Source organism: Salvelinus alpinus, chromosome 33 (assembly GCF_045679555.1).
Source record: "Salvelinus alpinus chromosome 33, SLU_Salpinus.1, whole genome shotgun sequence".
Classification (NCBI taxonomy): Eukaryota; Metazoa; Chordata; class Actinopteri; order Salmoniformes; family Salmonidae; genus Salvelinus; species Salvelinus alpinus.
Window position 1 is genome coordinate 7,666,107 of NC_092118.1, and position 13,291 is coordinate 7,679,397.

Genomic DNA, 13,291 nt, shown 5'->3' on the forward strand with positions numbered 1-13,291 from the left:
AAGGGCATGTGACAAAGGAATGTGTAGTATTGGGGAAAGTAGCGAAATGTGTTAATTGTAAGGGTGCCCATGGAGCTGGGATTAGAAATGTCCCGTGTGAGAGAGGCAGGTTGAGGTTTCCAGGGTTAGAGTAGTGCAGAAGTTGTCATATGCTGAGGCAGTGAAGAAAGTTGAGGAAGATGGGTTAAGGGGGAGGAGTGGTGAGAGTAGTAGAGATATACCAGTACAGAGGGATAGGCCAAACAGTGAAATAAGTTTCAGTAAGATTGGATTTATAGCAATGGTTATCAATTGTACTATAGGCATGGAACGGAAGTCTCTGAAAATTGAGGTTGTGGTGGCAGCTGCAGAGAGGTATTTGGGTGTGCGAGACTTGACATCAGAAGAGTTACAGGGTGTGTTAAGTGGTGATCTCCCATCCTTTCAGGATGATGGCATGAAATAGGAATAAATACATGTAATTAGTGGAGTAGGGTGGTGTTAATTTTATTTGATCATTTTGAAATGAGTGAGTGTAGTGTTAGATGGTAGGGTATTTATTTAGTTATTATTTATTTATTTTTTCAAGCAAGTATAAGGGAGTTGTACTCCAGTCTAGTAGGTGGCGGTAATGCAACAATTTGGATGCCAACCGCCGTTAAACCTCATAGAAGAAGAAGAAGAAGTGACCGCTCTAACAATGGAAATGCATGTCCTCAAAGATGGAAGGCACAACTCCGATATAAAGTCGGTTTGGCGAAATGCTATGTGTGTCCACTTAGATCATTGCAATCGTAACAACCTAACCATTACGACACTTCTATTCGAACAAATTAGCAATTACATTTTTTGTTTAGGAAATTTCGACACTAATGGACCTTTACTCACTTCATGGTCTTATTTTCGTAGACAGATTTTGGGCAGAGTAAACCCTATTGCTTCTCCTCTTCCTCTCTGAAGAAAAGCAAACAGGGGCAAAAAAGAAGGTGGTTCCTTGGTGGACTGAAGAGTGCACTGCTCCTATTCGAGGAATAAATAGGGCTTACAATGTTGTGTAGGAATATGACTCCAGAGAATCAACTTGATTTCCAAAGGAAGAGAGGTTTAGTACGTGGGGTCATTAAGTCTGTCGAGAGAAATGCATGGAGACAGCTCTGCTCTACAATAGGCAGGGGTACTGAGCTGGGGCATGTATTGTCTATGTTAAAGAAGATGACTGGAATAAGCAAGTCCACTCGAATTCCAGTTTTGGTTGTGGGTCAGAAAATGTCTGTAACTGATCAAGAAAAATATGACTTGTTCAGGAAGACATTTGCTTGGGCACATAGTGGGGGTTACTTTGGATTAAGTATAAGCAACGTTTGAGATTTTAAATGCTCATGTTAATGTGTATAAGAAAAGGGATACTGTTACCGTATATGAGATGTGTTCCGTCTTAAAAGGCTGTGGATATACAGCCCCAGCTCATGAACAGCTGTTCTATGTAATGTTTAAGCATCTACCTGATGAGGTCATACATGTTCTGGAATTATTTAATACGAGTTGGAGTGAGGTGGTTATACCTTCTGGTTGGAAGCGTACAGTAATATGACCTTTTGTAAAGCCTGGTAAGAACCTTCATGGTGCTGATAGTTATAGACCAATAGCACTGACCTCTAACTTGTGTAAACGGATGGAAAAGAGGATAGTCTACAGATTGTCATGTTTCCTGGAACATAGAGGTTTATTGAGTTAATGTAAAAGTGGATTCCGTAAAGGTAGATCTACTTTGGATGCGTTAGTAAAGGTGAGCAATGAAATTGAAAAGACTCTGGTTATGATAGAATGAATGGCTACTGTCTGTTTTGGCATTGAAAAGGCATAGGACACCATGTGGAGAGCAGGCCTACTTTATTTTATTTAACTAGGCAAGTCAGTTAAGAACAAATTCTTATTTACAGTGACGGCCTACCCCGGACAAACCCTAACGACGCTGGGCCAATTGTGTGCCGCCCTATGGGACTCCCAATCACAGCTGGTTGTGATACAGCCTGGATTTTTTTTAATTTTATTTAACTTTATTTAACTAGGCAAGTCAGTTAAGTTAAGAACAAATTCTTATTTACAATTACGGCCTACGAACAGTGCCTTGTTCAGGGGCAGAACAACATATTTTTACCTTACCTTGTCAGCTCGAGGATTTGATCTAGCAACCTTTCGGTTACTGGCCAAACACTCTAACCACTAGGCTACCTGCCAGAATCAAACCAGGGTCTGTAGTGATGCCTCTAGCACTGAGATGCAGTGCCTTAGACTGCTGCGCCAATCGGGAGCCCCACTGATTAAGATAGAAAGACTTGGTATTGGTGGGAGACGATTGTAATGGGAATTTTAAAGTTTGTGCTTTTCTTTATAACACATTTCTGTGTTCTATTCATATGCTGTTCTAATAACCAATGTCTGTGTTCATGCAAGTGGCTGACTGTACAAATCACCCCTATCAGTGGCTGCAATTTGACAGTACGCCCAGACCGTGTTTTGAAAACAAATGACGTTGTTTTGAGAACAAACTAAAGATATCTCCGTTTCAAAGTCTCAGCTTAGAGAGGAGAACCCTCGTGAGGTATTGGTCTGTCACGTGTTATGAAACAGTATTGGTCGGTTACATGAATGAAACAAAACGGTAATGATTCATTAGTTATGCTAAATCATGCAAATATAACTTGTCTGTGTATAGCCAAAATATAAGACAACTGCTGGGTCAGCCCAGGAAGAGCTCCTGATTGATGTCTCTGTAACACAATATCCACGACACTATATAACTGGGTTTTGGCCTTATTTAATCGCTCTTTGCATTTTATTTTATTTCACTAGACAAATCCGTTAAGAACAAAGCCCTATGGGACTCCCAATCACAGCCGGTTGTGATACAGCCCTGAAATCAAACCAGGGTCTGTAGTTACGCCTCTAGCACTGAGATGCAGTGCCTTAGACTGCTGCGCCGCTCGGGAGCCCCACTGATTAATATATAAATAATTGGTATTGGTGGGAGACTATATAACTGTGTTTTGGCCTTATTTAATTGCGTTAAAATAGGATCCAATATATCTGATGCCTATGGAGTTGACAACGGTATTCCTCAAGGCAGTGCTATCAGTCCTATTTTGTTAAACATTATGATTAATGATGTGTTTTCAAATGTAGGTAGGGGTATTGGGGTTTCCCTATATGCTGAGGATGGAGCTATTTGGATGAGGAGAAGGAATATCTCTCATGTGAACTTCTATTCAACGGGCTATAATGGATGTTGAAAGATGGTCGATTGACTGGAGTTTTGAATTGTCGGTGGCGAAATCTTGCTGTATGTTCTTCTCAAAGAAGAAAGTTGCTGATAATATACCGTTGTTTCTGAATGGACAGCCTATGGGGAGAGTTTTTAAGTACAAATATTTGGGTCTATGGTTCAATGAGCGATATGAACTCAAAAAAAGAAACGTCCCTTTTTCAGGACCCTGTCTTTCAAAGATAATTCGTAAAAATCCAAATAACTTCTCAGATCTTCATTGTAAATGGTTTAAACACTGTTTCCCATGCTTGTTCAATGAACCATAAACAACTAATGAACATGCACCTGTGGAATGGTCGTTAAGACACTAACAGCTTACAGATGGTAGGCAATTAAGGTCACAGCCCAGGGTCCCTGCTCATCTGCGTGAACGTGCCTTAGGCATGCTACAAGGATGCATGAGGACCGCAGATGTGGCCAGGGCAATAAATTGCAATGTCCGTACTGTGAGACGCCTAAGACAGCGCTACAGAGAGACAGGACGGACAGCTGATCGTCCATTGCAGTGGCAGACCACGTGTAACAACACCTGCACAGGATCGGTACATCCGAACATCACACCTGCGGGACAGGTACAGGATGGCAACAACAACTGCCCGAGTTACACCAGGAATGCACAATCCCTCCATCAGTGCTCAGACTGTCCGCAATAGGCTGAGAGAGGCTGGACTGAGAGCTTGTAGGCCTGTTGTAAGGCAGGTCCTCACCAGACATCACCGGCAACAACGTCGGCTATGGGCACAAACCCACCGTCGCTGGACCAGACAGGACTGGCAAAAAGTGCTTTTGTCGCGGTTTTATCTCACCAGGGGTGATGGTCGGATTCGCATTTATCATCGAAGGAATGAGCGTTACCCCTAGGCCTGTACTCTGGAGCGGGATCGATTTTGAGGTGGAGGGTCCGTCATGATCTGGGGCGGTGTGTCACAGCATCATTGGACTGAGCTTGTTGTCATTGCAGGCAATCTCAACGCTGTGCGTTACAGGGAACAGGAATTCTCCTCCCTCGTGTGGTACCCTTCCTGCAGGCTCATCCTGACATGACCCTCCAGCATGACAATGCCACCAGTCATACTGCTCGTTGTGTGCGTGATTTCCTGCAAGACAGGAATGTCAGTGTTCTGCCATGGCCAGTGAAGAGCCCGGATCTCAATCCCATTGAGCACGTCTGGGACCTGTTGGATCGGAGGATGAGGGCTAGGGCCATCCTCCTCCGGAACTAGAAGCACAAGCATTTCGCTACACTCGCATTAACATCTGCTAACCATGTGTATGTGACAAATAAAATTTGATTTGATTCCCCCCAGAAATGTCTGGGAACTTTCAGGTGCCTTGGTGGAAGAGTGGGGTAACATCTCACAGCAAGAACTGACAAATCTGGTGCAGTCCATGAGGAGGAGATGCACTGCAGTACTTAATGCAGCTGGTGGCCACACCAGATACTGACTGTTACTTTTGATATTGACCCCCCTTTGTTCAGGGACACATTATTCCATTTCTGTTAGTCACATTTCTGTGGAACTTGTTCAGTTTATGTCTCAGTTGTTGAATCTTGTTGTGTAAATATTTGTATGAACATATGTTAAGTTTGCTGAAAATAATCGCAGTTGACAGTGAGAGGACGTTTCTTTTTTTGCTGCGTTTACATGGAAAGAGCATGTCATAAATGTTCAAACAAAGTGTTAGAAGGTGGTGAATCTTATGCGTTCGGTCTCTGGTTATGAATGGGGTGCTGACAGACAATCGTTGATGGATTTTTATAGAGCTCTGATCAGGACGACAATTGATTACTGGTGTATAGTTTATGGAACAGTGTCAACGACTTGGCTTCAGAGGCTGGACAGTATCCAGTATATAGTTTTATATATAGCTTTAAGGATATGTAATGGTACATTTAAATCAATATCTGTATGTGCCTTACTAGTGGAGGCAGGTGAGGTTCCTTTGGATATACAGTGGGGGAAAAAATGTATTAGCTTATTGGGTTAGGCTGTGAGGTTGACCATCCAACTGCTACTGTTCTAGATGACTGTTGAGAATATACTAGTAGACAAGGCAGTGGTTTTGGTTGGACAGTTGGAAAGCTTGCTGATGAGAGTGGTTTGAGGTTGGACCTTCTGTGGTGATAGGGAATGTTCCTCCATGGTTACTCCCAGATCCTGTTGTTGATCTAACCTTGGTAGAGAAAAGGAAAGATTGGTCAGAGGTCAGTCATATAGTGAAACTGGTTGACAATTACATTGGTCGAAGTTTTATGCATTTTTACTGCTTTTCACAGATGGATCCAATGACCCAAATAGTGAGTTGCACAGGAGCAGGCGTTTACTTTCCTGAATTTGATGTGCAGATATGTAGAAGACTAACAGAGAACTGTCGGTATACTCAGTTGAATTGTTGGCGATAGTAGTTGCCCTCCAGTGGGTGGAGGACATACAACCTTTCAGAATTATAGTGGGCTCAGATTCCCTTTGTGTATTGAATAGTTTATCATCTGGTAAATCTAATAGGAGTGACCAACTATTGGAGGTATTAAGGTTATAATGCAGAATTGAGAGGCTGGGTGTAGATGTGAGATTCTGCTGGGTCCCAGCCCATTCGGGTGTGGAATGGAATGAAATTGTAGACCAAAAGAGCTTTAAAACAAGATATAATTGATATTAATGTTCCACTCGTTAGAGGTGAGGTGAAATGTAAGATCAGAGCTAATTTGATAGATCTGTGGCAGAGGAAATGGGACTCTGAGCCAAAGGGCCGGCATTTACAGTATATGTCCTCCAAAGAAAGGTCGGTGGACCAAGCTTCATAGGTCAGACTAGGAAGGAAGAGGTGGTGTTTTCTTCATTGTGCCTAGGACATTGTACATTGAACTCGTCATTACAGCTGGTTGTCAAGCATGTGAATGGTTTGTGTCTGGAATGTATGGTCGAATGTTAAAATCAAATCTAATTTTATTGGTCACATACACATGGTTAGCAGATGTTATTGCGAGTGTAGTGAAATGCTTGTGTTTCTAGTTCCGACAGTGCAGCAATATCTAATATGTAATCTAACAATTCCACAACTACCTAATACACACAAATCTAAGTAATGGAATACGAATATATACATATAAATATATCGATGAGCAATGGCAGAGTGGCATAGGCAAAATGCAATAGATGGTATTATATACATAAGAGATGAGTAATGCAAGATATGTAAACATTATTAAAGTGGCATTATTAAAGTGACTAGTGATCCATTTATTTAAGTGGCCAATGATTTCAAGTCTGTATGTAGGCACTAACTCTGTGTTAGTGATGGCTGTTTAACAGTCTGATGGCTGTTTAACAGACTGTTTAACAGTCTGATGGCCTTGAGATAGAAGCTGTTTTTCAGTCTCTCGGTCCCAGCTTTGATGCACCTGTGCTGACCTCGCCTTCTGGATGGTAACGTAGTGAACAGGCAGTGGCTCGGGTGGTTGTTGTCCATGGTGATCTTTTTGGCCTTCCTATGACATCGGGTGCTGTAGGTGTCCTGGAGGGCAGGTAGTTTGCCCCCGGTGATGCGTTATTCAGACCGCACCACCCTCTGGAGAGCCTTGCGGCAGTTGCCGTACCAGGCAGTGATACAGCCCAACAGGATGCTTTCAATTGTGCATCTGTAAAGGTTTGAGGGTTTTAGGTGACAAGACAAATTTCTTCAGCATCCTGAGGTTGAAGAGGCACTGTTGCACCTTCTTCACCACACTGTGTGGGTGGACCATTTCAGTTTGTCCGTGATGTGTATGCAGAGGAACAGAGATGGAAAGATTGAAGTGTAGAGTCATTGAGGATGGTGGGGTTTGGAAGGGATTTTGGTGATGTGGGAGGGTGTATTGGAAGTTAGTAGGGCTCATTTTTTATTTCCTCAGAAGTACTGAGTTAGGTAAGAGGATTTAGAAATTTGGAGCTAATCTTGTAAACCGTGATTTACAACACCCTCCAGCACAGTAGGTGGCGGCATGCATCTTTAACGTTTGTTTGCAGACCGCAATTGTATCATCGAAGAAGAAGTAACAACACAGGCGTTGGACTGGAAGCGGTGCTTCCGATAGTTTATATTGCTACTAAATAAATTGACATCAGACCATACAAGCACGAGGTTCATCATGCCTGTCACCTGTGCAGTAAACGGCTGCACCAACAAGTTTATCAAAGGGTCAGAAATACGATTTTACAGGTAAGGAGTAAAGGACTTCAAGCTAACGTTAGCTAGTTTGCTAACGTTCGCTAAGTCGTTCTTCAAATGTTGTTGTAGCTAAATGTGGTGTGTTTATGCGTGCGCAAGAGAATGCATGCTTGTGTTAAGCAGTGTTTCTTGTCCTGTTCTCAGGTTCCCCATCAGTAAGCCTCAGCTTGCCAACCAATGGGTACAAAGTTTGGGGATGAAAAACTTCATCCCTACACCTAACACTTGCCTCTGCTCAGAACATTTCAACCCAGATTGTTTCCGAGACTACAATGGCAAACAGTTTCTTAGGGAAGATGCCGTGCCCACCATTTTCGGTGCTGATTCATCGAAGGTAATGTATGGTTTCATAGTTGCTCAACCTAGTTTACCCAACTGTCTTTGTTTTTATTCAGCTAGACTACAAGATGTATGTTAAAAACATTGCAGCCTGAATTACGAAAAAGGGGTATGATGACCAAGGACACAAATGCGGCTAACCGCTTCGGGGCACCGTCAGACCGGGAGAGGGCTAAGACGCTGGAGAAGAGCAAGGTCAAGGAGAAACGACATAGTACCCGGGATACTGGCAAGGTGTGTCAACTTTATAAATATTTTTATCACCTCTCACAGATGGGTGTCACCCCTCTAAATGAATGTTAGTGTAAATCCTGTTGCAGAGTATAGCAGGTGTTGGTGAATTTCTGCACAGTTAAGTGCTGTTTTTCAGAGCCTTGTGTTCACGTGCACAAGAGCATACTTCTCCTGTTTCATCTATCAACATTCACTCAAAGTTATTTTTTTGTTTTTGCAGGGAAGAGGTGATGGCAAAAAACGAGGTGGAGGACGAGGTGGAATCTCCTCAAACACTGACCGGTAAGAGTGGAAACCATCACTTTCCAGAATCCATCACTGCATGGGTCCACTGCTCTGCTACCTTCCTCGAAGGCTGCAATGTATGCTTGTTTTCATTATTGCATTTCAAATGGTTGCTAGTCAATCAAAATTTGTATCAGGGAGCAGGTAAACCAGCAGAAAGCAGTGTCATTCCATAAATGATGCACAACCAAGTAAGCAAGACGCAGACGGTAGTCACATACAGGCGGTAGGTCAGACGTTTCCATTGTTTTTGTGTATTTGCAGACAGACTATTGGGGCGAAGAGCAAAGTGTATGACAACAAAGGCCGCCTGCTCTCCTGCGGCAAGGACATGTGTGACTGCCTGGACGCGGACTGCATGGGCTGCTTCTACCCCTGCCCCGAGTGTAGCTCCCGCAGGTGTGGCGTGGAGTGCCGCTGTGACCGCAAGTGGCTATACGAGCAGGTTGAAGTGGAGGGGGGAGAGATCATCCGCAACAAGTACGCTGGCTAGTCTCCCCCATCCTTAGGCCTTGAACTATGACTGTTTTTATGTTCTGTTATTTTTTTCTCATTTTAGTTTTCTGTAAAACGAGGACAGAATAAGAAATGGTCTGAAGTTGCCAAAAGATACTAAATCAAGTTATCACAAGATGTATCAAGAGTAAATGAATAAGAAATAATACTCCCACAATGGTTTCAACCAAGTGTTATAAACATTGCATATGTAGTTTAGTTCCTGTACCGAGAGGGTCAATTCAAGAAAGTGTGTGCGCATACACTTCGCCGGTACCTCGCTACAAGGTCTCATGCAAAGGAAAAAGAGGTATATGACGGAGATTTGTTTCCACATTTTTTGAAAGTATGCATTCCTGAAGAATTTCCCACGTTTCATTTTCTGCCTTTCCTCATGGTTTTTGCAATTCTCCACTTGTTTTGATTAGTGATTACATATTTGTTTTGTGCCCACAGCTGTCAATTAAATTGGTTTTAATTCATATAAAAAATATGTGAGTGTCCAGATTCCAACCCTTGCTGTGAGCCCTACAAAAAGTTTATCATAATTATCGGCGATGACTGGTGGCTTCTTCAGTATCGTGTGTGTGGTTTTGCAACAATTTCCTAGAAATGTCCACGAGGTGTTAAGCGGTCAAAACAAGCGTGCCGCTTTACCACAGATCATCTCCATTACAGAGTGTTCTGTTCAATTTCACAATTATTGTCTGTGACCTATTAGGTCTATTTTGGTGTCGTGATAAATGTCCCATAGTCACAGTTGTGTGAATTACTACTTAAGTAGTTTCTTTGGTTACCTGTACTTTTTATATTTTTGACTACTTTTACTTCACTACATTCCCCCCAAAAATAATGTACTTTTTACTCCATAGATTTTCCCTGATACCCAAAAGTACTTGTTACATTTTGAATGCTTAACAGGATAGGAAAACGGTCTAATTCACAAACAGTTATGAAGAGAACATCCCTGGTCTAATTCACACGCTTATCAAGAGAACATCCCTGGTCATCCCTTCTGCCTCTGATCTGGTGGACTCACTAAGGACATGCTTGTTGGACTGTCCCTGGCTATCTGTAAATAAAAAATTGAGTGTGGTCTGTTTTGTTTGTTTATTTATACATTTACTTTTGATACTTAAGTATATTTTAAAAGCAAATACGTTTAGACTTAAGTAGTGTTTTATTGTGATAGCACATCAACAATGGAAACGGTACCATAGACTAGTCAAACCGTTGCTTAACATAAACTGGCTGCTGCAACAGCCTAACTCTACAGTATTACATTTCTAGTGGGTTTACTACGCAGCTGGGTGTTGCCATGCTTATGCGATCACAGTCGGTGTTGTCCGTCTTGCATTTGATGCAATCGCAGCTCTTGGCTACGGGTATGAAGAAGGGGTCGACTCCGGATGGACAGCCTTCCAGGTAGACCTTCTCGTAGGACCACTCCTTGAAGTTACACGCCCCCTGGGAGTGCGGCAGCCATGTGCTCTGATAGTTCAGATCCTGCCAACAAAAGCATTCATAACGGTAAATTGAAATCATCTGAACACTGGCCTTGTCCCAGATCTGTTGTAATGTATAGTCAACTCATGGCATGACAATAACCATAGTGCTTGGCAAGACAACTCAAACCAATCTGGGATTCGGCTAATGGAAACCATATTTTTTAAATTATTGCATGATTCATAGTGTTACTCTTCTGCTGCCATTGTGATCTACACAGAAAAATATAAACGCAACATGTAAAGTGTTGGTCTCATGTTTCATGAGCTGAAATAAAAAATTCCCAGAAATGTTCCATATGCACAAAAAGCCTATTTCTCTGAAATGTTATGCACAAATTTGTTTACATCCCTTTTAGTAAGCATTTCTCCTTTGCCAAGATAATCCATCCACCTGAAAGGTGTGGCATGTCAAGAAACTGATTAAAATGAATGATCATTACCACCTTGTGCTGGGCACAATAAAAGGCCAATTTAAAATGTGCAGTTTTGTCACACAACACAATGCCACAGATGTTTTGAAGTAGCGTACAATTGTCATGCTGACTGGAGGAATGTTGCCAGAGAACTGAATGTTAATTTATCTACCATAAACTGCCTCCAAAGTCATTTTAGACTACGTCCAACCGGCCTCACAACCATAGACCATGTGTAACCAGGATCTCCACAACTGACTTCACCTGCGGGATCTTCTGGGGGGGCCCTTTTGTGGGGTAAAACGAATTCTGATTGGCTGGGCCTTGCTCCCCAGTGGGTGGGCCTAAACCCTGCCCAGGCATGTGAAATCCATAGATTAGGTCCTATTGAATTTATTTCAATTGACTGATTCCCTTATATGAACTGTAACTCAGTAAAATCTTACAAATTGTTGCATGTTGTGTTTATAATTTTGTTCAGTAATATCAAAGGGCTGCTGATGCAACCTGGTGCAACGTCAAATAGTAGAATTAATGATTTAGGTCAATTAGCACATACTCCTAGTCAATTAAATTAAACAGCAGAAAATGTAGCATGGCTGCACTACAATATATTACACAACAGCTCACATGCAACAGAATATATATATTTTGTTATTTATTGAACTAGGCAAGTCAGTTAAGAACAAGTTCTTATTTACAATGACGGCCTACCCCTGCCAAACGACGCTGGGCCAATTGTGCGCCGCCCTATGGGACTCCCAATCACGGCCTGGATTCGAACCAGGGACTGTAGTGATGCCTCTTGCACTGAGATGCCTTAGACCACTGCACCACTTGAGAGCAAAAATATATATAACTCAATGTAATGAAAAACAATTGTACAGGGGTGTGTTCATTAGGGCACTCAACAGAACACTGTGCATCAGAAAATAAAAATGTGTGTTCTATTGGCCAAGTAGGCCCTCCCTGTTTCAATCAGTCTTGTCCAGTTTGGTACCTAATAAACACACAACCCTAAATAAGTACTGTCTATCCCTATTTAGCTACCGTCGTTTCGCACAGGCCGGCGCAGGTGGTGATGGTGATGCTTCCGTGACAGTCCTCTCTCTCCACGGTGATGGTCATGTTGTTTAGTCGGCAGCCATACATGCAGTCTGTCCCCGCTCTCACTGGTGTCACCCACAGCGTTGCCATGACGACCAGCTGCAGCGTCATTAAGTGGGTGCAGTACATAATGCTTCCACAAGGAGAACAGGTCCCTTCAGGAATCTGCTATACAGCAGGGAAACACATGCTGATCAGACCGCTCGTACGCGTGCGTCTTCGTTTGCCATCACGCGCATGTCGATTTTGTACACCAACACCAGACGCGTTCAGGACATGCAGGTTGAAATATCAAATCAAACTCTGAACCAACTATATTAATTTGGGGACTTGTTGAAAAGCATAAAAAATGTATGCCAATTTAGCTAGCTTGTTGTTGCTATCTAATTTGTCATGGGATATAAACATGGGATGTTATTTTACCTGAAATGCACAAGGTCCTCTACTCTAACAATTATTCCACAGATGAATTATCCTCCTTCAGGCTTCTTCTTCTTTGGACTTTATATGACGGTTGGCAACCAACTTTAAGGTACATTACTACCAACAACTAGACTGGAGTGTGGACCTCAGTTCATCTTTCAATCACCCACATGGGTATATGCTCCTAAAAACCAATGAGGAGATGGGAGAGGCGGGACTTGCAGCGTGTCAAAACCAATAGTAGATTTGGGAGGAAAAAGATAGTATGCCGTTGGAAGCTACTTCGCTCACTGAGAAAGAGAATATATGTTGTTCTACATCAACATAGCCATCTTAGACCTTTGTGGCCAGGATGAATGGAATGAGCTTAAGGCTATTATTGTTACTCTGCCATGGACAAGATAAGATTGTCTATAAAACGTAATGTGATGTAATTTAATGCGGGCATCCAGGGGAGGGAAGAAGGGAGGACAAATGTATCACCAAAATGATGTTGAATTAGATTACATTAAATGTTCAGATTAAATCGTCAATTAGTTTATCAAATAATCTGTAACGCCCTAAAATAATGTGCATGACTGAGTCTTTTGAAATGAGGGAAAATGTATTGTTATTATTGTATTATTATGTTATTGCATTAGAAACAGCTACAGCCCAGGTACCAAAGTAAATTAGAAGGTGAAAAGGGGAGACAATTAAGAGATGACATTACATCAGAATCTTAGTTTAAATATCAAATCTCATGAAAGGCTTTCAACTTTTCAACAATAGTAACAATTTAATATTCGCGCAATTTAAAACCATTAGAATTCAAATTAGCATTACAATATCAATTTATCAATGGTAGTTTTCCCATATTTTTCTTCTATTCAGATTAGTCACGTTGAAAAGATCTCAGTAAGTGATGAAAATATTTTCGAACTATTCTAAGTGCATACTGTCTTTGAACCCTTCCAGATCGAGTTATTACTCTC

General features: G+C 42.0%; 2 protein-coding genes across 2 annotated transcripts; one reads left to right on the top strand and one right to left on the bottom strand.

Annotated features, from left to right (window-relative positions):
- The first annotated feature begins 7,289 nt into the window (after positions 1 to 7,289).
- arl14ep (ADP-ribosylation factor-like 14 effector protein) lies at positions 7,290 to 9,961 on the top strand. Its single transcript, XM_071380934.1, has 5 exons — positions 7,290 to 7,504; positions 7,658 to 7,847; positions 7,943 to 8,086; positions 8,307 to 8,368; positions 8,636 to 9,961. Exons 1-5 carry the CDS (start codon positions 7,434 to 7,436, stop codon positions 8,862 to 8,864), a joined length of 696 nt encoding a protein of 231 aa, XP_071237035.1. The 5' UTR covers positions 7,290 to 7,433; the 3' UTR covers positions 8,865 to 9,961.
- A 1-nt stretch (position 9,962) lies between these two features.
- fshb (follicle stimulating hormone subunit beta) lies at positions 9,963 to 12,058 on the bottom strand. Its single transcript, XM_071380935.1, has 2 exons — positions 11,838 to 12,058; positions 9,963 to 10,372 (listed from the first exon to the last, which is right to left on the bottom strand). Exons 1-2 carry the CDS (start codon positions 12,021 to 12,023, stop codon positions 10,145 to 10,147), a joined length of 414 nt encoding a protein of 137 aa, XP_071237036.1. The 5' UTR covers positions 12,024 to 12,058; the 3' UTR covers positions 9,963 to 10,144.
- Between the last annotated feature and the right edge of the window lie 1,233 nt (positions 12,059 to 13,291).

Coding starts and splice junctions, on each gene's coding strand:
- arl14ep (XM_071380934.1), top strand. CDS start 7,434: ATGCCTGTCACCTGTGCAGTAAACGGCTGCACCAACAAGTTTATCAAA. Junction 7,848..7,942: donor TCGGTGCTGATTCATCGAAG/GTAATGTATGGT, acceptor AAAACATTGCAG/CCTGAATTACGAAAAAGGGG. Junction 8,087..8,306: donor GTACCCGGGATACTGGCAAG/GTGTGTCAACTT, acceptor TTGTTTTTGCAG/GGAAGAGGTGATGGCAAAAA.
- fshb (XM_071380935.1), bottom strand. CDS start 12,023: ATGTACTGCACCCACTTAATGACGCTGCAGCTGGTCGTCATGGCAACG. Junction 10,373..11,837: donor CCGGCCTGTGCGAAACGACG/GTAGCTAAATAG, acceptor TTTTGTTGGCAG/GATCTGAACTATCAGAGCAC.